Source organism: Panthera leo, chromosome E1 (genome assembly GCF_018350215.1).
Source record: "Panthera leo isolate Ple1 chromosome E1, P.leo_Ple1_pat1.1, whole genome shotgun sequence".
NCBI lineage: Eukaryota > Metazoa > Chordata > Mammalia > Carnivora > Felidae > Panthera > Panthera leo.
The window spans coordinates 11,306,817-11,330,385 of NC_056692.1; the positions used below are offsets into that span (position 1 = coordinate 11,306,817).

Here is a 23,569-nt window from a genome sequence, read left to right on the forward strand (position 1 = left end):
TTTCTTTTTATTAGGGAAATTTTCAGACATGTACAGAAAAGAGAGGCTGTGATGATGAACTCAAACATATTAGCAAGTTTGGATAGCTATCAACTCGTAGCCCATTCAGTTCATCTACACCACCCTCCCCCGCCCCATCTCCTTTCCTGGATTGTTTTGCAGTGAACCCCAGACATCATATAATTGCATCTATAAATACCTAAGTGTGTGTTTCTAAAGGATAAGGAACCTTTTAAAAGTATACTCATAGCTTCATTATCCCATCTAAAAAAATTAACCAAAATTCCTAATGTAAAATATCCAGTCATCAGGTGAAAGATTAAGATTCCCCAATACTTTTTTTTTTTTTAATTTTTTTTTTAATGTTTATTTACTTTTGAGACACAGAGAGACAGAGCATGAACGGAGGAGGGTCAGAGAGAGAGAGAGAGAGGGAGACACAGAATCTGAAACAGGCTCCAGGCACTGAGCTGTCACCACAGAGCCCGACGCGGGGCTCGAACTCCTGAACCGTGAGATCATGACCTGAGCCGAAGTCGGACGCTTAACTGACTGAGCCACCCAGGCGCCCCTCCCCAATACTTTCTGTGACCATTTTCAGGAGGCCAAATGGCTGTTTGCAACGGTGTGTACAGGAGGGAAGGTTTCACTTGACAAGCGGTTCGGAGGCTGGGATTGCTTTAGGGAAAAGGGTGCCCTGCCTGCGGGTCCTGGCCTCAGAGAATGCGAGAGGAGAGGCCTCTTTTCAGGGCCTCTGCTACTTGTCTTGTGCGATTCGTGCTGCACCTGCTACACGGGGTGATAGGTGCTATCCACCCGTTGCTCAGGCTTCCTCGGATAAATCTGACTGCACTGCCGTATCGACATACCAGCCTGACTTGGGTGCGATGTGCAGAAAACGTCAGGCTCATTTCTCCCTTTGGACTCCGCTCCATTGAAGAATGAAATATCCTCATGCTGTTTCTTCGGTGCTAAAGAAGCTAGATAGATACTATGTTTCTTTTTCTACAATAAAAATTCCTAGATGCTAGGAAAATGCCTATTCCCCATTGGATTCCCCACATGATCATCTTATTTGCATGTTTCCCTTGGCAGGCTTTGTTTGGTATTATTCAAGGTGACCCAGTTAGAGCCACTGTTTAAAGTCACGTTGTCATTAATAAGTTATACAACCTGTGTGTGATAAGTCTGTTAGCTCTGAATATTGTACAAGTAGGAATACATGCTGTGTCTGGTCTCTTCTTCATATTTAAATATGGTTACATTTAAATGTAATCTCCCTGTTTGTTCTCAATGTTGATATTCCTGATTTTTCTATGTTGATGGATAGGAGCAATTTCCCAGATGATTCAGAACCCTGTTGTATCTGTCTTTGGAATGCTAATCACATGTGTATATCATGTCCGCACCTCCCCTGTGCCAGCCCAGCTTGCTCTCTGTTTGCTCCTTCTTGACTAGCTGGGGCCCCTACTAGGTGGTGAAAACCGAGTCATGGGACACCTGGGTGGCTCAGTCGGTTGAGCGTCTGACTTTGACTCAGGTCATGATCTCGCAGTTCGTGAGTTTGAGCCCCACATCAAGCTCACTGCTGTCAGCATGTCAGCACAGAGCCCACTTCAGATCCTCTGTCCCCCTCTCTCTGCCCCCAACCTGTCCCTCCCCTGCTTGCACTCTCTCAAAAATAAGTATTAAAATAAATAAATACATACATACATACATACATACATACATACATACACTGGTTCAAAAGAAAAACCAAGTCATGAGTAACCCAGTCTAGGAAAAGGGGGAGTTAATAGGCTTGGTCAGGATGCAAATGCCTTTTAGATCTTAGGGTAAGAGGGCTTTTATTCTTAGGGAAAATAGTCTCTAGAGTCAATAAAAAGGTTTACGTATGTTCAGGACAGCCTTATGCCTGGTGCCTGGCTTTTTTTTTTTTTTTTTTTTAATGTTTATTTATTTTTGAGACAGAGAGACAGAGCATGAACAGGGGAGGGTCAGAGAGAGGAAGACACAGAATCCAAAGCAGGCTCCAGGCTCTGAGCTGTCAGCACAGAGCCAGACGCGGGGCTCGAACTCACGGGCCGTGTGATCATGACCTGAGCCGAAGTCGGACACTTAACTGACTGAGCCACCCAGGCGCCCCTGGTGCCTGGCTATTTTTGATGGAAGAATTTAAATAACTGGGTTTTAGTTTTGGTTATGAACTTGCATTTTATTTCTCAGTCTGTTGCGGTACAATATTCCCTTTCTTTGTTTATAAAACAATAATAGAACTCATTAAAAAATTTTTGTTGTTTATTCATTTTTAGAGAGAAAGCACAAGCTAGGGAGGGGCAGAGAGAGAGGGAGACAGGGAATCTAAAGCAGGCTCTGTGCTGTCCATCAAAACCCGATACGGGGCTCAAACTCATGAACCGTGAGATCATGACCTGAGCCTAAATCAAGGGTTGGACACTTAACTGACTGAGCCACACAGGCGTCCCTGATGACAGAACACGTTTTAAAAGATATGTCTCTATGCCAAATACTTCAAGATACTGATTATTTTCACTTTTTTTTCTATTTCTCTCCCAGGCCTTATATCTGGTGCATCTTTTTTTTTGTTTGTTTTAAACAATTTTTTTTAAACAATTTTGTTTGCTTTATGCCATCATAAAATGCTTCTATGTGATTTTAATAATGGCTGTATGATACTCAGTTGAGTTGATAAATGTACCATAATTTCCTTAGCCATCCTTTTTCGATTTCATATTTGAGTTTTGTGAGTTTTATTTTTTTTAAGTTTATTTATTTTTTCGAGAGAGAGGATGCAGGCATGTGTGTGTGAGCTAGGGAGAGGCAGAGAGAGAGAGGTAGAGAAAAATCCCAAGTAGGCTCCATGCTATCAGCGCAGAGCCCCACACGGGGCTCAGTCCTACTAACCGTGCGGTCATGACCTGAGCCGAAATGAAAAGTTAGATGCCCAACCGACTGAACCACCCAGGCGCCTCTAGTTTTGTGAATTTTAAATAATTCTGTATTGAACATGTGCCTGTGTGTAGCCTTTTCCCCTTGTTTCAAGAGCTTTGGTGAGATATAATTCCCATAGTAGGCAATTCACCCATTTGAAGCGTACAAGTCGGTGGTTTTTAGCATATTTGCAGAGTTGTGTGGCCGTCACCTCTATTCAGTTGTGGAACAATTTTATCATCCCATACACATTAGCAGTCAATTCCCGTCTCAACCCTAGGCAACCACTAATCTACTTTCTGTCTCCATAGATTTGCCTCTTCTGGACATTTTGTATACATGGACTCCTACAACCTGTGGTCTTTTTTTCCCATTAAAAATGTAACATGGAGCACCCGGGTGGCTCAGTCATTTAAGCGTCTGGGTCTTGATTTTTGTCTCAAGTCATGATCTCATGGTTGTGAGATCGAGCCCACTTCAGGCTCTGCACTGGTGTGGTGCCTGCTTGAGATTCTCTCTCTCTCCCCCCCCCCCCGCCCCCCGCCCCACCCCTGTGTGCATCGAGCACATTAAGTGCATTAAGTGTACATTAAGTGTACATTGTTTGTACAACCATTTCTACCATCCATTTCCAGAACTTTCTCCTCTTCCCAAACTGAAACACTATATCCATTCAACACTAACCCCCCATTAACCTCCCTGCTGCTGCTGGCACCCACCCTTCTGCTTTCTGAGTCTATGAATTTGACTATTCTAGATACCTCACGTAACTGCAATCATACAGTATTTGTCCTTTTTTTTCTTTTTAATGTTTATTTTTGAGAGAGAGCAGGCGAGCAGGGGAGGAGCAGAGAGAGGAGACAGAGGATCTGAAGCAGGCTCCACGGTATCAGCTTAGATCCCAGTGTGGGGCTCGAACCCACAGACTGTGAGAACATGACCTGAGCTGACGTCAGACACGTAACCGACCGAGCCACAGTATTTGTCCTTTTATGTTTTGCTTCTTTCACTTGGCATAATGTTTTCTAAGTTCATCCATGTTGAAACACATATCAGAATTTCGTTCCTTTGTATTGCCAAATATTATTCCATTGTATGGATATGCCATATTTTATCTTTTTATCACTCAATAGACGTTTGGGCGGTTTCAACTTTTTGGCTGTTACATTAATGCTGTCATGAACGTTCATGTACAGGTTTTTGTGTGGACATAACGTTTTCATGTCTCTTGGGTGTGTATGCCTATGAGGAGAATTGCTGGGGTGGGTGGCTTTTTTCTTTGAGATGTTGCTTTTAAGTGGAATCCTAAAGAGATTATTAGGTCAAAGGATTAGAATCTTTTACAGCATACCGCTTGATAGCTATTGTCCAAGTTGTTTTTCCAAAGAGTTCTTAAGTGTATGCTACCTTCAAGAACCTGATGTTCTGGTTTCACATCAACCTTCCTAGCAGTGCGTGTTATTCTTTTAACAGTGTGTTAATTTAAGAGTAAGAATTTAACTTTATTGTTTTAACAGGGCTGTTTTTTATTAGCCGCTATGCCTCCCAAGACAAGGCCTCCAGATGGTAAGACTAGCTTATAGTTGAGCCTTACTCTGCTGGGTTGCCTTTGACTGCTCCCCACAAATGCCTTTGACTGCAGGGAGAGTGTTTCTCTTTACCTAGTTCTGAAGGACAGCGCTTTGCAGGAGTTAGTCAAAGCACTCTGGCTTTACTGAGCACAGCAGGAGTGAGCCCGGGGGAACTTTGGGGAGTCTTTCTCCCAGCTTGGGCTTGGAATTTTGTAATCGCTCTTTGAGGCAGAAAGAAGACCTTCCTTTTTAGTTTGGTTCAGGATGATGCTTGTGGTCTCTGGCTGGTCTAGTAGGCCGATTGGTGCCTGGCCAACAGAGTGCAGCCCTGTCACGGTCCCTCTAGGAGGGACTTAGGGTAGCCTCCTCAGCCTCTGCCTTGAAGACTGTTAACCCCGCCTCTGCCCTCTGCACGCGAATTCGGTCTTCCCCCAGGTCCAGGCCGCGGAAGGCGTGTGTTAAGAATTGTAGTTCATATTCCCCACACTCTCCCTGTGTGCTGGGTTCCCCATCTGGTGTTTTGTATCAGTCACTCTAATCTTCACGACCACTCCGCTGAGGCGTAGCAACTCTTTGGCCCCCTTTCATGGCAGACCGAACTGTAGTTCAGAGAGTTTAAGACCTGTGCCCAGGGTCGAATGACCCAGGACTGACGCCTACAACACCAAATTCACAGCCATGCCCTTGACCAAATGCCCTTCCTGTCTCCGCTTTTCCACGGAGCCGGTCTGGTAACCTGCCCCTGCTTCCTGCCGCCAGTCTCTGCGCTCCAGTACAGCCCCCACGCTGCCACCGGAGGGGTCTGTGTCAAACGCAAATATTCTTGTCACTCAGGTTGGAAAGGCCCGTCCGTTGCCTCCTGCGGAAAGCGCACACTCCTTACAGAAAATGAAAGGGCTCTCCCAGCTGGCCTCCTGTCACTGCTTCCCTTCACCACAGCCCGGCCTTTCCGTCCTCACATCTCTGCTCGCTGGTGCTGCGGGCGAGGACCCTTCCTCCTCCTCCAGATTCCTGCCGTTTCGTTTCACAGGCCCTTCCTCCCCTCTCTCCAGCGTGATTAACTATTCCCCCAGTCATCTGTTGCCCATCAGTCTTCCTATTTTCCTCCCTCCAGCACACTCCTGTTGGAACACTCCCCACATTCTGTACTGGCTGCTTATTTGCAAGTCTCCTGCCTGGTGACCTCCTTAAGGGCAGGGGCTCCGTCTTGCTTATTTTTCTGTCCCACTCCAGCACAGTGCCTGGGGGTGAGGGGGGGAGGCCTCTCAGTTAAAGTTTTTGAATTAAACTGATAAGCCTTAGGGTGGCCTTGCATGTTCCTGCTCCCCGAGGGCTGGCATTCAGTCTCCTCGAGGACGTAGGCCTCCATAATCAGGAGTCGCTGAGCACAGGCAGTGCACACAGGGAGTGAAATTTGCAGGCGCGCCTGTCTGCTCTCAGGGTGCACGGCCCCTTGAGAGGCACTCTGGGGAAGAAGGAATCAGCAGCATATCTGCTCTGCTTTAAGGCAGCTCTAACCTTAGCACCAGCTCCCCGGGGACCTTTTCTCTTCCCCGTGGTCCACTGGCCCACCTGCCTGGCTGTTACGAGAGCACACTGCTGGGCTGGCTGGGCTGGGCCCAGCCCACTACCACACCCTCCTCCTGGCCCGGGCCTGGCCCTGGCCCTGGCCCCTGCCGAGACCTCTCCTCCCCCCACTTGCCCACTGCCACCCCAGCCCTCAATCCGTGTCTTCCCCCAGCTCCTCTCTCGCACACTCGTTTAGTCCACACATAAAATATTCCGGTAAGTACAAAGAAGAGAACACATCAAACCAGTGGCTCTGCTTCTAGAGAACACACCCCGAATGCATTTTAAAATCTGTGGATCCCTCTCAAGGGAATTCCAGTTAAAAAAGAACTTGGATCAGCAGCCCCGGGCCTGTGTGGCTAACAAGCTTCTATTTTCTCTGTTGTTTGGCTGGCCTGAAGGACTCCTTTGTTTGGGGAGTGGGAGCATGTGGTGTCCTAATTAGGCCAGGGCGTGGAATTGTGGCTCAGACAGAGCTGCCCTTTGGAATTGAGCTCTCCAGACAGGAGAAGAAGTTCGGGATGTTGTGGGTCTGTGCATCTTTAAAGAAAACAGATCAAAAAGAAGGGACAACTAAACGCAGTGTGGTATTCTGGATCGGATTGTGGACAGAAAGGGGCATGAGTGGAAAACTGGAGAAATCCAAGTCTGGTCTGGAGTTTCGTTAATAGTGCTGTGCCAGTGGTAATTTGTAGTTTTGATAAATGGACAGTGGTTATGTAAGAGGTTAATATTCGCAGAAACCAAGAGAAGGGCATATGGGGACTGTTTGTATAATCTCTGCAACTTTTCAGGAAAGGTAAGATTATTCCCATGTTAAAAGTTTATTTAAAAATTTAAAAAAGAAGGGAAAAAACGGATCCAGCAGCTAATTGGACTTGACCTTTCTTTTATCAGCACTCTGTTTTACATTTCAGACCCCAGGAGTCTTTTAAGCCCTCATCTGTGTGGTCAGGAGGGTTCCTGCATCCAGGAACTCCTGAGGCCACAGGCTTTTCTTTGCCCCACCGTCCTCTGTTTGGGGATGAGTCCAAGTCCAAGGTGCGGTCTACCAGGAAGACCTGGGTCATGACAGTGCTGCTACCTGCCAGCTATGCACTGTTGGACTAGTCACCAGTCTGGGCTTGATGATACTCTTCACCTGTTAGAATGGGGCTACCCTGCCCGGAGGGGGAGGGGAGGGTTAAATAAGGTAACACAAGTGAAGAACCTGGCCCAAATAGAATGTTGTGCCTGGTAGACTTTGGATTTCTTTCTTTTTTCTTTTCTTTTCTTTTCCTTTTTTTTTTTTTTTTTTTTTGGTGATAGAAATGAGAGCTGGTTTCCTTGAAGACTTGAGAGCAGTATTTCAGTGCTAGCTTTGAGGGCAAGAAGCTGTCATTGGGAAGCTAGCAGCAACATTGTACCCCCCATATCTCCCTCCCCATGCCCCATTTCTAGAAGTCCAGGAAATGTGATACCTGTTTTGAGTAACTCATGGGGAATCTTCTTATTGGATGGCCTCTCACACCTCTTGGAGTTTTAACATTTGGATTCCTCAGGAAATTGTGCCGTGGCTATTTCTTTACCTTGCTGATGGGCCATGCTGTTTGGGGGCTTCCTTCTGGAACAGGAGCCCCTTGTGGCTTCTGGGCATGGAGCTCTCCTGGCTCAGAAACTCAGAAAACAGGAAGGCTGGAGATACTTGTATGATCCTAGGGCACTGAATCTGCTGGGCACAGCCTGTGGATAGCTATTTACCTGTAGGTGGCAGTGGTAACACAGGAATGCTGAAGGAAGGGGCGCCCAGGGGAATGTTAGCAGAATCCCTTTCACAGAAGCTGCAGTAATAATGAAAGCTGGGGCGCCTGGGTGGCTCAGTCAGTTGAGTGTCTGACTTCGGCTCCAGTCATGATCTCGTGGTTCATGAGTTTGAGCCCCACATCAGGCACACTGCTCTCAGTTCAGAGCCCGCTTCACATCCTCTGTCTCCCTCTCTCTCTCTCTGCTCCTCCCTGTGCTCGCTCTCTCTCTCTCTCCCTTTTTCTGTCTCTCAAAAATAAACAAACATTTAAAAAAATAATAAAAGCAATAGCCATTATCACGGCTTGTGGAGGAATGAAAGTCTGTATCCTAGGCTCTGTCCAGTGCTTTGTATGTGTTGTTTAGTCTCACAACAACTGTTGTGAGAAGTGCTGTTACTGGTATAGCACTTTATTGATGACAGAAAGGCTTGGACAGGTCAAATTACTGCCCTGGGGTCACACAGTAAATGGCAGAACTAGGATTCACCAAAGTCTGAGTTCAAACCCCCTGTTCACTCTCCACTCTCCACTATGATGGCCCATTTCTCCTGATTCAGAGTCCAAAGGGAGAACACAGAAACAGCTGGGAACCTAGTTCCACTTTTGCCAGACTGCCCAGGGCCTATCACCCAGGGGCCTTGGAAGGGTTTACAGTGATCATCCGACTTCTAAAAGGCCCTCATCAGCATAAGGTTGGGCCTTCCCGAAGAACTGAAGATGCCCTGCCTTCATGCAGCTTCGGGTTTAGATATGGAGCCAAGAATATATTTATGGCTCATCAAGCCAGTGAGATTGGAAGAAACTCTTAGAATGCTAGCATTAGAATGGGTTTGAAAGCTCATCCTTGCATAGACTGTGCCTTCAAGTGCTGGGAAGCTCCTCTCAGGGCATCACTTGGGGATGGTATGAAAGGAGGCTCTGGAAAGGTTATGGGATTGGAGCGAGTTAGCTGGTGTGAAGGCTTTACAACCAGGGAAGTCTAAGGTGATTTCTTCAGGGCTGGAGGCAGAGATACAAGGCCCCTTGGATTGCAGAGTCCTCTGGATTCTGGTGTACTTCTTGCTTTTACACCCTCCCCGGCCCCGCCCAGCAGATAACCTACTTTTCCGTGCAGTGAGTACTCAGATGGGTCTTCTCTTCAGCTTTGTTTGTTCTTACAGCATATGATCAGGTTTTGTAAAAGTGTGTGTTAGCCCAAGAATGCCCATTTTCACCAGCTTCTCTTCACCAAGGTACTGGAAGTGCTAGCCAGAGCAGTTAGGGAGGAAAAAGAAATAAAAAGCTTCCAAATGGGAAAGGAAGTAAAATTATCTCCGTTTGCAGATGACATGACCTTGTATGTAGAAAAAAAACCTAAAGACTTCATGGGGAAAAAAACACAACAAAAAACAACTAATAAACAGATTCAGCCAAATGGAAGGGTACAAAATCAACACTCAAGAATCAGCTGTTTCTATACAATGAACAATCTAAAAAGGAAATTCAGAAAATCCATTTATAATAACATCAACAAGAATAAAATCCTTAGGAATTATCAAAGAGGCAGAGTCTTGTACACAAAAACTACAGAACATTGTTAAGAGAAATTAAAGAAAACATAAATACATGGAAAGACATCCCATATTCATGGATAGAAGACTTAATATTTTTAAGATGATAATTCTACCTAAAATGAGCTACAGATTCAATATGGCCCCAATCAAATTCCACCAACATTTTTTGCAGGAATAGAAAAATCCATCCTAAAATTCTTATGGAATCTCAAGGGATTCCAAATAATTAAAACAACCTTGAAAAGGAAAGGCATTTGGAGGACTCACACTTCCTGATTCCAAAACTCACTGTCATCAGAACAGTGAACAATGTGGTACTGGCATAAGGACAGACCTAGACCAATGGAATAGAATAGAGAGCCCAGAAATTAACCCTCTCACATGGTCAATTGATTTTTGACGAGGGTGCCAAGACCTTTCAGTAGAGAAAGGACAGTCTTTTCAACAGATGGTGCTGGGGAAACTGGATATCCACTGACACAAGACTGAAGTTGGACCTTTACCTTATTCCATAGGAAAATTCAAATATGTCGAAGATATAAGCATAGAGCTAAAACTATAAAAGTCTTAGAAGAAAACACAGGGAAATAGCTTCATGACATTGGATTTAGCAGTGATTTCTTGGCTATCACACCAAAAGCATAGGCAACAAAAGAAAAAAGTAGGTGAATTGGACTTAATCAAAATTAGGAACTTTGGGGCATCAAAGGACATTTTCAAGAGAGTGAAAAGACAGCCTGTAATGCCTTGGTGGCTCTATTGGTTAATCCAGTTTTGGCTCAGGTCATGATCTCACAGTCCTTGAGTTCGAGCCCTGCATCAGGCTCTTGTGCTGACAGCTCAGAGCCTAGAGCCTGCTTCAGATTGTATCTCCCTCTCTCTTTGCCCCTCCCCAACTTGTGCTCTATTTCTCTCTCAAAAATAAATAAATGTTAAAAAAAAAAAAAAAAAAGCAAAGAAAAGACAGCCTATAGAATGGAAGACAATATTTGAAAAATATACATCTGATAAAGGATTAATATCCAGAATATGTAAAGAGCTTATGCAACTCACCAAGATGACGTGACCTTATGTGTAGAAAACCCTAAAGATTTCGTGAAGAAAGAAAGAAAAAAAAAACTTTCAGAACCCATAAATAGATTTAACAAAACTGCCTAATTCAAAAACTGGCTCAAATAGACATTCATCCAAAGAAGGTATACAAATGGCCGATAAACATGTGAAAAGGTGCTTAACATCACTAAGTCACTAGAAAGTGCAAATCAGAACCATGATGAGACATAAAATAACAGGTGTTGGCGAGGACGTGGAGAAGTTGGAACCCTTGTCCGTTGCTGGTGGGAATGTAAAATGATGCAGCCACTGTGGAACACAATTTGGCAGTTCTTAAAACATTAAGCATAGAATTACCATATGATCCGTAATTCCACTTCCGGGTATATACCCCAAAGAACAGAAAGAAGGGACTCAAACAGCTGTCTGCACACCCATGTTCTTAGCAGCATTCACAGTAGCCAAAAAAGGTGGGAGCAACCCATGTGTCCATCCACAGGCGAAGAGATACCCAAAGTGGGGTATATTCATGCAACAGAATATTACTCAGCCTTAAAAAGGAATGAAATTCTGATAACCTGCTACAATGCAGAATAGCCTTGAGAACATTATGCCAAGTGAAATAAGCCAGACACAAAAAGAGAAATAGTGGATGCTTCCACTTCTCCGAGGTTCCTAGAGTCCTCACATTCGTGGAGAGAGAAAAGCACAATGATGCTTGCCAGGGGCTGTGGGGAGGGGAGTGAGCAGACAGTGTTGAATGGAGACAGTTGCAGTTTGGGAAGATGAGGTTCTGTGGGTGGACGGTGGTGGTGATGGTTGCACAGCAGTGTGAAATGTACTTCGTGCCGCTGATCTGCACACTTTCAAAAGGCTAAAATGGTGAATTTGATGTTCTGTGTATTTTACCACAAAAAAAAAAAAACAAAAACCCTCTATTACCAAAAAAGAAGAAAAAGGACACATCGGCCAACACACTGTCAGAATGGGGTGGGCGGCGAGGAGCGTGAGGGTCAGAGATCACGCCGGCCTGTTGGCTCACTTGTCAGGAAAGCTAACGCCCAGAGAAGAAACGGGAGTAAGTAGTCCCGGGAGCTCAGCGTCCACAGAGGCCGAGCCAGGATCACTTGACTCCTTGTCCTCCTGTGGGCCAGGAGCTTCGTGAGGGCGGACTCTAGGCTGTCTTGCCTTCCTCTTTGTCCCCAGTGTCCAGCATTGGTAGCTGTATAGTACATTTGTGGCGGCTGGATGACTCTGTTGGCTCTCCTTCCCCTGAGTTAGTGTTCTCAGCCCTGGCTGTATGACGAGCCACCCGGGGGGAGCTGTTAAAACATGTCAGTACCTGGCTTTGTGCCCGAAAGGTTCGGATCTGAAGGTGTGGACTGGGACCACGCCAGGAATATTTGTAAAAAGCTTCTGGGTAATACCTCCTGCCCTCCTTGGAGCTCTCTCGCTGGGGTGTGTGAGAGAGAGGCGTGGTCGCTTCCTCCGGGCCGTCACACGGTCACTGGCTGGTTCTTTCTGGTTTATCTTGTCAACGTTTGTGTTCTGCTTAAAGAAGCTGCTGTTGTCTGTCACAGTGTGTGCGCAGGGTGCCATGAATTTCCTCCCGGCTCCTTGGCACCAGGGCACAGGTATCAAAGCCACCCAGAGGGCTGTGGTTGTCCTCTTACAACTCAGACTGGACTGTACCTTAACCGACTGCCTGTCTGACTCTCCAGAGCCCTCTCCCATTATACTGACCTCTGAAGGTAGCGTCTTCGTCATCTGCAAGTGCAGTGCATGGCATGACTCGGGCTCTGCCAATCTGGAGCGAAGGGCACGGGCACCGTGGGGTTTTATTTTGCCTTCAAGTTACAGAGAAAGCTGCCTCACAATAGTCTACAGGCTGACCAGACATACTTTGTATACCTTCTTCTTGTCCTGTTACCTTCCTTTAGAGGGGTGCGAGAGGAGCAGGGACAGCTGTCATAGAAAAGGACATCCTATAAAATAGGGATGAGTATTTGGAATTCATTCTCTTGTCTCTCCGGTGGATGGGGAGCAGCTGCAATTAACATTCACAAAGCATGTTAGGAATTTGAAGCAATAGACAATAATGGCTCTGTGTAGAATGTCAGGATTGATTTTTCTTTCCACCCGACTGGTATATGCCAACCTGCCTCACTAGCATGTAGTAATCGAGAAGGTTCATCTCCTATTATTGGTGCATATTATCAGAGGAGCTTCCTGCCCACCCCAACCCCCTTTTCTTCTTCCTCAATACCTGGCATGAAAGAACCCTGAATGATGTTCCTTTGTGCCAGTGCCTCTGGGCTGCGACCCACACTCTTGATTGTTGGGGAGGTAGATAATTTGGCTATTTTTTCTCCATTCTCACCAAAAGGATGTTGCTGAATGCAAAATGCTAAAGCCAGCCCTCTTTTGCCTTCTGGTGCTAGCTGCTCTGAAGTCACTATATTTAACATCAAAGTGTAGACAGCAGCAGCCAAGAAACCAAGCCACTGGATTGTGAGGCTCCTCCCAGCAGGACCGCCTGGGATTTCAGACTGTGGGGGTGGGGGTGGGGGGACAGAAATACCAAGCCTGAGAGAACACGATCATTGCCGTCAGGGTCTAGGCTTCAGGGCATCCTGGCTCCCAGCTTCCACCTGGCTGGAGGCAGCCTTTTGTGAATGGAGAAAATGCCTTGTCAATAGCTTTAGGATAATATACTGTCTTGCACTGAAGGTTTAATGGGAGCTGTGTTTGCTTCTGCCCAGCTCTGCCCATCCCAGCCCTGCCCTGGCCTTTCCAGCCCTGCCCTGGCCTCCCCAGCCCTGCCCTGGCCTCCCCAGCCCTGCCCTGGCCTTCCCAGCCCTGCCCTGGCCTCCCAGCCCTGCCCTGCCCTGCCCTGCCCAGTCCTGCCCTACCCTGCCCAGCTCTGCCCTGCCCGATCCAGTCTTGCCCAGTCCTGTTCAGCCCTGCGCAGCCCTGCTCAACCTTGCCTTGCCCAGCCCAGCTCTGTCCTGCCCTGCCCTGCCCTGCCCTGCCCTGCCCTGCCCTGCCCTGCTCAGCCCAGACCTGGTCTGCTCTGCCCTGTTCTGCCCTGCTGAGCCCAGCCCTGGTCTGCCCTGCCCTGCTCAGCCCAGCCCAGCCCAGCCCAGCCCAGCCCAGCCCAGCCCTGCTCAGCCCTGCCTTGCCCAGCCCAGCCCAGCCCTGCTCTGCCCTGCCCAGCCCTGCTCTGCCCTGCCCAGCCCTGCCCTGCCCTGCCCAGCCCTGCCCTGCTTTGCTCATCCCAGCCCTGCCCTTCCTGCTCAGCCTTGCCCTGCCTAGACCTGCCCTACCTAGCCCTGCTCTGCCCTGCCCAGCCCCAGTGCAGCCCTGTCCTGCCTGGTCTTGCCCAGTTCAGCCCCTGGCCATTAGCATATCACCAGAGAACTCTGAAAGGTCAGTTTTTGCAGCCAGGGTCACTGGTGTTTTGATCTTTATCCGTCCCCAGGGCTGGCTGATGGGAATGACTTGCCCCATCGCTCCCTGGAGCGTTGTGTTTCTGCTGTTGCACCAGGATTTATCTTAGGTTTTGACGATTTACGTGACAAAAGAAATGAGATTGAATTTTGCTTCCTCTGGCCCGGGGACAGGACTGAGTGAGGGAGCACGCATTGAGTGGCTGCAGTTCCAGGGGCAATCAGATACAACTTTGTTCCCATTGCTGGGAATTCTTTTATGAGCAGAGAAAAATAAGAACTGATTTGAGCTCCTTTGTCAGCCCTACTTCCCTCATCTGTTTCAGCAGAGCCAAATACCCACGGTTGTATTTATGTGGCATTTCCAGCAAAATGAAAAGAAAGCAGCATTCTTTTTGGGTTGGTTCTTTATAATCAAAACGAGTATATATCTTTTAGCTTGGAAACTCAGAATCCCAGTAATTGAATAGAATGCGCTACCCGGAGGATAAGTTATCATGCCTTTGAACCCCTTCCCGGTATTATTAGAGGAAGGGAGCGGGTGAATATAAGGTTAATGGATTCTGCTGCTAAACCGAACTTGGAAATGAGGTTTCATTGATTTAATATTTCCTCTATTAAGCCTCCCAAGACAGTGTCCCTATGGCCCTACCAGAGTGCAGTCACAGACTTTCTTCCTCATGAGCGTCTGTGCCGCAGCCGGTGCTGTGACAGGGACGGATGACCAGCTCGGAGTGGCCGTTTGGCCAGCTGGCCTCTCCCCTGGCCGGCTGAGAAGGGTTGAAAGCCCGGGCCTGCGGGCAGAGTGGCTTTTTTGGGATTGGTCTCCTCTTGAGCATTTGCTCTGCACTCATGGCCACAGACGCTCCCCTGTTGTGTGAGACCTTGGGGGGAGTCACATCTTCTGGGAGTGGACACCTTGAAGGGGAGGGCCGTTCAGAGACAGCTGAGCGTGGCAGGGAGAGCAGAGGGCCAGAGGCGCGAATCATTTCACTCACACGGTTACCGGCTCCAGGACCTGGCTGTGGCCTTCCGCCTCTGGCTGATGCCCAGTGCCAAGGGGACACGCTGCTGGGTGATTCCCGGATGCTGCCTCATGCCTGTCCCCTCTGCCTTCCTGTAGCCTCTGTACTTAGTCTTTTTCTCTAGGCTAAGCTGACCGCTGCTTCGGGCCATTCTTCCTGGAGCCTGCCCCTACCCTTCCCACGGTGGCTGTTGTCTGTCCCCACCCTCACCCTCCAGGTAGCTCTCCTGCTGTGGCTGCTCTTTTCCACATGCAGGCGGTGGATGGGGCAGGGGAGCAGCGTCTCGGGGGCCTGTCTGCCTCCAGTGAGTCTCCGACACGGGTTCTCATCCCTGCCTCTCCCTCTCCACACACACTTTTTTTCTTATGGGCACACACCAGATACTCCCTCTGTCCCTGCCAGCCTGGCACCATTGTGGACTTTGGTTAAGGGTTCCTCAGATCTCGGAGCCTTCCCAGCACCCTGCCCAGTCTGCTGCAGGCCCAGCATTTGCCTGAGACACAGAGCCGCCTCATTTATGGGCGCGCGTGCTTGTTTCAACGGGTCTTTGGGTGTTAAGGTTGATGAATAAAGAGGGTGGAAAAGTTGGGGATGTGTCATTTTTGGCAAAAATTAAAACAATGGGGCATTTACATGCAGACTGAAGCTGTTGCACAAATGTCTTGAGCAGTAGCTATATTTTTGGAGTATATTGTCACTGCTTATAAGTACAGCCTTTGTTTGGATGTGTGAGTTCTAGTATGTTATGTAAAAACAAGTGTCACTTCCCCAGAGCTGCATCCAGTAAAACAAGGACAATTTCAGCATGTACAGAGGTCGTTTGTTTCCTTATCTATCCGTGGAAGTGTGGGTTGTATGAAGAAAATGGTGGTGATGTTATCCCTCTCATGAACTGTACAGGTAGGATGGGGCACGTTTAGAATTTGTCTAAGCTACGACCCCAGATCCAAAGTCCAGCTTTCCTAGGGGCACCTGGGTGGCTCAGTAGGTTGAGCGCTGGACTCTTGGTTTCTGCTCAGGTCACGATCTTGTGGTTTCATGGATTCGAGCTCCGCGTCGGGCTCTGCACTGGCAGCACAGAGCCTGCTTGGGATATTCATTCTCTCTCTCTCTCTCTCTCTCTCTCTCTCTCTCTCTCTCTTTCTTTCTCTCTCTCTCCCTCCCTCCCTTTCTCCGCCCCTCCCCCACTTCTGCTGTCTCTCTCAAAATAAATAAACTTAAAAAAAAAAAAAAGTTCAGCTTTACTAGCAGGTGGGGCGCGGGATCATGCAACTTTGTAGGCTTTAGAGACAAGCAACCTGAGGTTGGATGCCGGTATCCCCAGTCCCAATGATGAGATCCCAGACAAGTACCCAGCCTTTCTGAGCCTGTTTTCCTTCCTTTTCAATGCGGGAGGGAATAATACCTACCTTAGGGGGGTTGTGAGTGTTTTCATTTAATTTTTGAAACTTTTAATTGTGTCGAAATACACGTAACGTGAAGATTACCATCTTAACCATTTTTTCAAGCGTTCTGTGCGTTCACGTTGTCACGCAGCCAATCTCCGGAACTTTCCATCTTGCAAAACTCAGGGCCAGATCTCTCTCTGGATGCTCCCTTGTGAAAATAGCACCCTTAGAACTGCTCTGCCGGCCCAGCCCATGTGCTTGGGAGGGGGATGTGGTGGTTCTGGCCCCTTCCTGTTTCCTGCCAGGGCCCCCTGATTCTGGGAAAAATGTAAATCCATTTTGTCTCTGACTTTACAGAAAAGGCAACAGATGGCTCCCTGCAAAGCGAAGACTGGACGTTGAACATGGAGATCTGCGACATTATCAATGAGACGGAGGAAGGGTATGTGTCCCTCCCCCACCCCCACCTCATGTGAAACTTGTCCTGGGGGGTCACTCAAAGCCTGTCAGGGCTTAAGGGCGGCAGTGTTTTACTTTTTGTTTTGCTTTTCATCTGTTTGCTTTGGCATTTAATAAACTGACACTCGGGGCGCCTGGGTGGCTCAGTCGGTTAAGGGTCCGACTTCAGCTCAGGTCATGATCTCGCGGTCTGTGAGTTCGAGCCCCGCGTCGGGCTCTGTGCTGACGGCTCAGAGCCTGGAGCCTGTTTCGGATTCTGTGTCTCCCTCTCTCTGACCCTCCCCCGTTCATGCTCTGTCTCTCTCTGTCTCAAAAATAAATAAACGTTAAAAAAAAAATTAAAAAAAAAAAATAAACTGACACTCTATCTTTCCTCCTGCCTCCACCACCCCCCACCAGCCCATCCCCCATCAGCAGCGCTTGCCTTAGAGCAGTGACGACCTCTTTCAATAACCTGCTTTGACTCACAAGTGAAACTGAAGTTGCTTGGGTACTTGGTCCCCCGTGGTTGTCACCTCCTCCGGTCCCTCCTCCCTGGCTCTGCCTCCCCTTCCCCCAGAGTGAGGCTGTCTCTGCCCTGCTTTGCCGGGCTGGACCCGCAAGAGGGAGAGGGCCCACAGTGTCCACAGAGGGAGGCAGGGAGTGGAAGTCCGCGTGAGGCAGAGTGTCTCTTGCCCCACAGGCCACCCCCTCACATTCCTGTGCTGCCAGGTCGGTCCTTCTGGCTGTTTATGTCCTCTTCTAGCTGCATTCCAGCTGCATTCTGTTTACGCTTCTTCCCGATTTGTCTGTGTTTGGCCCTCTGTCCACACCATAAAAGATGGTATTTGCCGAAGCCACGCCCTCTCCAGCCCTCCCTGGAGTGATGAGGAGGACAGTCCGGACTCCGGCTTACGTCTCGGCTCTGTCCCTTGCAGCCTTGCCCTGTGTAAGCCGGGGCTGAACAGATACTTACTGAGTGACAGCCTCGTGCTGGGCCCCAGGGTGAGTGCCCAGGGCACAGCAGGGAGCAGGACAGACGCCCTTGAAGCCATTACGTGTTCACATTACATGGTCAGTTGGTGACAAGGTTGGAGAGAAACGAAGCCGGGAGTTAGCCATTTTAAGTGGAAAAATCAAGGAGAGCCTCACTTGAGAAGGGGACATTGAAGAAAGACTTGAAGGAGATGAGGGGGTGAGGTGTGAGGATGACACCAGGGGAGAACCTTCCAGACGGAGGGGACAGCAAGCATGGCAGTCCCAGGACAAAGGGCAGGTAGTAATGTTGGAGGAATCACAAGAGGTCCCTGGGGCCAGAGTGGAGAGAGCGAGGAGGGGTGAGGTCAGACTTGTCCCCATCCAAATAGTGCGGGCACCACGGGGCTCTGGCCTTGACGTGGAGGGAGGGGATTTGAGCAGAGAGGGGCATGGTCTAATGCTCATTTTAAGGAGATCACTCTGGCTACCGTGTTCGGAATGGTCTGGTCGAGCGTGGGAAGGACAGAGGGCAGAAAACGGGAAGCCAGTTAGAATAATACAATAACCGTGGTGTGGGGTGATGGTGACTTTGATCCAGAAGACCTTAGAGGAGGGAGAGAGAAATGGTCAGATTCAGAACATATTTAGAAGGTGGAGCCAGTGGAGTTTGTGAGGTGGATGGGGGCATGAGAGAAGAGCCAAGAAAACTCCACTGTTTTGGTTTTTATTAACGTTTTATTTATTTTTGAGAGAGAGAGAGAGAGCGCGACAGAGGATCCTAAGCGGGCTCCACGCTGACCGCGGGGAGTCCGATGCAGTGCAGGGCTCAAACTCATGAACCATGAGATCGCGACCTGAGCCAGAGTCGGATGCTTAACTGACTAATTCACGCAGGCGCCCCCCCTCTCCAGTGTTTTGAACTGAGCTGCCATAAGGAGGGAGCAGGCAGAGGGGCAGAGATCAGAAGGTCGGCTAAAATCCCGCAGATCTGAGCTGCCCGCTGGGTGCAGTGCTGCTGGGTCCTTGGCACAGAGGGGTATGGAGCTGGGGGCAGCGGCCTGCGCTGGAGGTGTGAGTTTGGTGCCGGGGTCTTCCGTGAACGATGGCATATTGCTGTTTCTAAGTGGCGGTGGTCAGTTTGGTGCCTGGCACACAGCCGAGTCACGGAGAGTTGTTGGGGACTGTGCCTTTCTGATACTGGAGCTACTGCGCTCCTTTCTTCCTCTTGTCTCCCACTCACGGCCTCCTTTGTCCGGTTGTCCAGCCACATTCATTGACCCCACAGGTGGAGGTCCAGCCGTTGCCAGGATGTCGAGATGAGTGTCCCTCAGCTGCTCTGGAGGGGCTCACCCGGTGGGGCCGGGCGGGCTGTGACCGAGGTGTGTGCCCTTTGCAGCAGACACAGAGGGGCAGGCTCTGGGCTGGACCTCAGTGGGGCAGGGAAAGCAGTGTGGCGTGTAGATCAGAGTGGCATGAAAGGGCAGTGTGCTGGGGACACGAGCGATCTGGACGAGCAGGGAAATAGTGGGGAGGGGGTGCCCCTTGGGGAGGGAGGGCTTGGCATGGCGCTTCAGGTCGGTCGGGTTGTAAAGAGCCGTATTCCTGTGTCATTCGTAGAGTCAGGCTGTGGCCTCCGGGTGCTCTACCTTTTCCCCTTTCCCTCTCGTCCCCTGACTGTCTTTTAGAAGACAAGCCTTCGCTCCCAGTAAAAGTCCTGTGAGCTTTTCCCAAAAGTGGACTGAACTCTGCGTGATAACCCGGTCCCTCTGCCACTCCGTTTGGGGCCCTCTCCCCTCGTCCTCATCCTTTAACCCCACTGATCTTTTCAATTCCTTGAATTTCCCACTTGCAGTTCTCCACAAATGTGGGCATATATGAATATCTGTTAGAGTGGAGCTTCCTCCTTCCCAGGTCTAAGAGGCGGATCACCTTCCGTTCCCAACCCCTGAGTCACCTTCTCCCACGGTGGCCCACGCTCCTGTTCCTGAAGTTTTGAGTGAGAGCCCTGGGCCTCATGGACGCCTGGGGATTTTCTGTCTTAGCCTCTGCAATGAGGGGGAGTGTCAGATCTCTTCTGAATTGGGAGAAAAACTCTAAAAGGTCAGCTAATGGTCGGGCACCCCTTCAGCTCCTCCCTGCTTCAGGGCTTTGGTCCTGGTGTTCCTCTCCCTTTCATTGATTAGTTCTGGCACTCACTGGATCTCAGTTTGAATCTCATTTCCTTGACACCCCTCTCCTGATTTGGACAAGTGCCCTGTCTGTGATTTCACGGCACTGTGTATTATACTACACCCCTCACCATTGAAACTTACATATTTGCCCGATGCTTGTTAGAGTGGCTGTCCCCCCGCGGACCCCCCTCGACTGTGCGCTCCATGAGGGCAGGATTCTGTTTCACTGACCATTTTATCCCAACGCTAGCACAGTATACATACACATAATTGACTCTTGACAAGCACTAGTTAAGGAAGCAAGTAAATGGATGGAGTCCCTAGGGGACTTGGTCTGATGAGGAATACAGAACATAACCCTAACACGGCGAGACAAGGGAAGCTGCATATAACTGAGAGAGACTAGAGCTGTGGCAGCTGGCTGGCCCTGGGGCTGTCAGCGCAAAGTTCTTGGAGGAGGTGACACCCAAGTGGAGTCTTACAGCAGATGAGGGCACCAGCCAAGTAAGGTGGGGGGGATGGTGGGGGGTGGGGCAGGGAGGTGGCCGCCCGGGCTGGTGGACAGTGTGTGCAGCATGCCCGTAGGAAGGGGAGTGTAGCGGGAGCCTGCAGCCACCTGCCTAGGCTGGAATTCTAGGTCCTCCACTCCCTTGCTGTGCACCCCTGTGTCTCACTGTCCTCATTTATAAAATGGGGGTGCCAGCAGTGCCTATCGCATGGGGTGGTTACAAGGATTAAAGGAATAAATATTTGTGAAGTGTTTGGCCGTATATGTGCCCATATCCTGCTCTACATAGGAGTTTGCTCTTTATACACGTTAAAGACTCGCATTGGCGTGACTTCTTCACTTTTCATTTGTGGTGTTATCTGGCCGGTCCTTGGTAGTGATCTCTGTGGGTTTGCTGCCCTTACCCTGTCTGCCATTCTCTGAACACTTGCTGTGTATATGCCAGGCCCCCATGCCAAGCCCTGGATTGCACCGCTCGTGCACTCAGTCCCGCGGCAACCCCAGAAGGTAGGGACAGCCTGTTTTAATGTGGAGGAAACTGAGGTCCAGAGTGGTTTGCTCACTTGCCAAAGGTCCCACAGCACAGCTAAAAGGGACAGAGGCCGGACGGAAGTGCAGTCTGCCCCGGCTCCAGCCACCCAAGTTCTGCCCTTACATATTTATTCAAAGCCACACCTCTGGCAGGTGGCGGTCCTGGTGGGTGCAGAGTCGGTCACCGGCCCCACAGGCCCCTCCTTGGGCTTTCCCTAATGTCCAAGGCTGAGATCCCCTCCATCCCCAGGCCTTGTGTGGCAGTCCCCCATACCCTGAATCATCGGCCATTAACCGGGAGTGCCTGACTGAATAATCTGCCTGGGAATGTTTTAGACCCAGTTTACCAGGCCTCGCCCAGACCTTCCTAGTTAGGGCCCAGGTGTGTGGGTTTGAATCCCCAGGTGATTCTGATGTGCGGCTCTGAGGAGGAGCCGCCGACCTGGGTCATTTTCATGACCACCTCTAGACCTTCCCTTGCTGATGGCATCTTTGTGCGCCGGCCTCTTAAGCTGGAAGGTGTGCGCAGGAATAACCACCTCCATGACTGCAGTAGACCACGATGGCAGCAGAAAGGTGGGGGGGGCGGGGGAGGACTGGAGGATGGGAGGGAGAGGAAGAGTCTGCCGTGGTGGAGGTGGGGTAGTCATGTCCTCCTGGGAGGGAATAAGGAGCAAGCGGCTCAGAAGCAGCAGTTCTGGAGCCAAAGGCCAAGATGGGTTCAAGTATGACTAGAAAGAAGGGTTCTTCTGAGTCTGGGGTGGAGGAGACCTTATGGGAGGCTGAAGATGGCCCAGAGGCCGGATCCTGAGGCCCTGGGTGCTGCCCTGAGGGGCCCACCTTTCTGCTGAAGGCTGCCAGGGCGGTGGGGCATCTCACGGGGCCCTTCCCCCCCTCCTGCTCCTTTTCCCTGCTCCATCTTGGCTCTTGACTCTTCCTTCTCTCCTTTTTCCCTGTTTCCAGCTCCTTGCTGTCTAATCTGCCGCTGCTGCTTGAAACTTTGCAATTCCTCTGACATGACTTTGATCCTCCTCTCTGAAGCTTCTCCCCCGGGGAGAGAGATAAATACTTGCTTTTGTGCTCACCCAGTCACTCTGAGGCAGTACTTCCCGCCGCTGAATTTCCATTTTAACTCTAACCCAGGAGCCTGCTGACTCTCTGATTTCCCACCACCACCATCACCCCCACACTGGGAGAGCTCTGTGCGTGCCATGCTCTGTGAGCTAGAAGTGATCGCAGCCCTTGGAGGCTGTGCCCATTTTTCTGCTCCGTGGAAGTTCAAGAGGAGAGGGACGAAGCTGGATGGAGAGGGACGGCAGCCGGGGGTCAGGGCTGACCGTGGCTTGGCAGAGCCTTTGAGAAAGAGGAGATCAATCCATGCTCCTGGCCAGCAGCCGCTGACCTTCACCAGCTCAAGTCCACAAACAGTCCTCAAAGCCAGGAGCTTGTCAAGCCCTGTATTTGCAGAAATCAGCATCCCTATTTGGAAACTGCAGCCGTACTGCAGACACACTTGGCAGGGACCCCTTCCCCTGAGAGCTCGTCCCATCAGCCTTTGGGCTCAGGAGCCAAGAATTCCTGCAGGCAGCCACGTTTCAAGTTGGGAATGGGAAATAGGTGACTCAGTGTTTTAACACGTCTTCTAGAAGCCTTGTCTTGCTCCTGTGTATTTCTGTCTAAATTGGGCTGATTAGCAGAGTTCCCACCCTCCCTTCCCCCAGCTTCCTCACACATATTTGAAAGGACTTTTTCATCTGGTGAAGAAATCATAAACACTTCTGAGCTGCAGGCATAGGAGGTCCCTGACTTACAGACCTTCAGTTTTTCACGAGACCCAGATGTACTGACACGCTGGTCAGGGGAGGGCTGGAGCCCACTTACGATAGCAAAGGGCCGGACTGCAGCTGGCCCCCGGGGGCTCCCCAGAGCTCGGGTGCTAGGTGTCAGAGGGCAAGGCCTTCATGCCAGAGGTGACCCTGAGGTCCCACAGCTTTGTTGGATCCTGTTTTAGAATGAATTAAATACGCTTGTTAGATGCACAGGCTGCACCTACTAGGTGCTTCTAGAGGACTGGTTGGGGACCCCAACTCCCGGCTGTAATCCATGATTTAAGAAAGAACGTGTTCCAGGTTCCAAACGATCAGCTTATGAACCTGCCTCTGGGAATCCACATCAGCTCCATTACCTAGAAACACATAGTTCTGTGGGTTTTGAGGAGACTTAAGTTTTCTCAGGGCAAAAAGGAGCTCCATGGAATTGGGGAGGAGCAGAACAGCCAGGCCTCAGCAAGGACCTGGCCATTCTCTCTTCTGCTTCTGTGTCTGTTGTCTCTTTAGTGTACCCCACGCCAGTGGGTTCATTGTTGTTCTGAATAAATAATACTTGAATTTGAGGCAAAATTCAAAAAGGGCTGTAAAAAAGCAGTCCAGTGAAAAACCCACCCCCTCCTCTGTCATCCAGTTCCCCTCTTCAGGGGCAGCCAAAGTTACCAGCTTCTTGGGTCTCCTCTCAGGGATTCTTTTCCTCTGCTGTCACGTGCACTATGTATGTATGTATGTATGTATGTTGTCCTTTTATAAGCCAAAGAATAGCATACATT

At 49.6% G+C, this 23,569-nt stretch overlaps 2 protein-coding genes across 6 annotated transcripts in view; one reads left to right on the top strand and one right to left on the bottom strand.

Annotated features, from left to right (window-relative positions):
• Positions 1-15,029, bottom strand: part of LOC122206918 (60S ribosomal protein L31-like) — a 55,646-nt gene extending 40,617 nt beyond the window's left edge. The window contains exon 1 of the mRNA XM_042916572.1: positions 14,938-15,029. Within this exon, the coding sequence (XP_042772506.1) occupies positions 14,938-15,029 (92 nt within the window). The remainder of the gene's footprint in view (positions 1-14,937) is intronic.
• The window catches only part of TOM1L2 (target of myb1 like 2 membrane trafficking protein), a 120,643-nt gene that overhangs the window by 43,348 nt on the left and 53,726 nt on the right, over positions 1-23,569 (top strand). For 4 of the 5 annotated variants that reach the window (XM_042916763.1, XM_042916764.1, XM_042916766.1 and 1 more), the window contains exon 2: positions 16,702-16,786. In XM_042916763.1, coding sequence (XP_042772697.1) covers positions 16,702-16,786 — 85 coding nt within the window. Of the gene's footprint in view, positions 1-15,754; positions 15,857-16,701; positions 16,787-23,569 lie in introns of those variants that run through there. The other variant, XM_042916765.1, reaches the window with a different exon arrangement.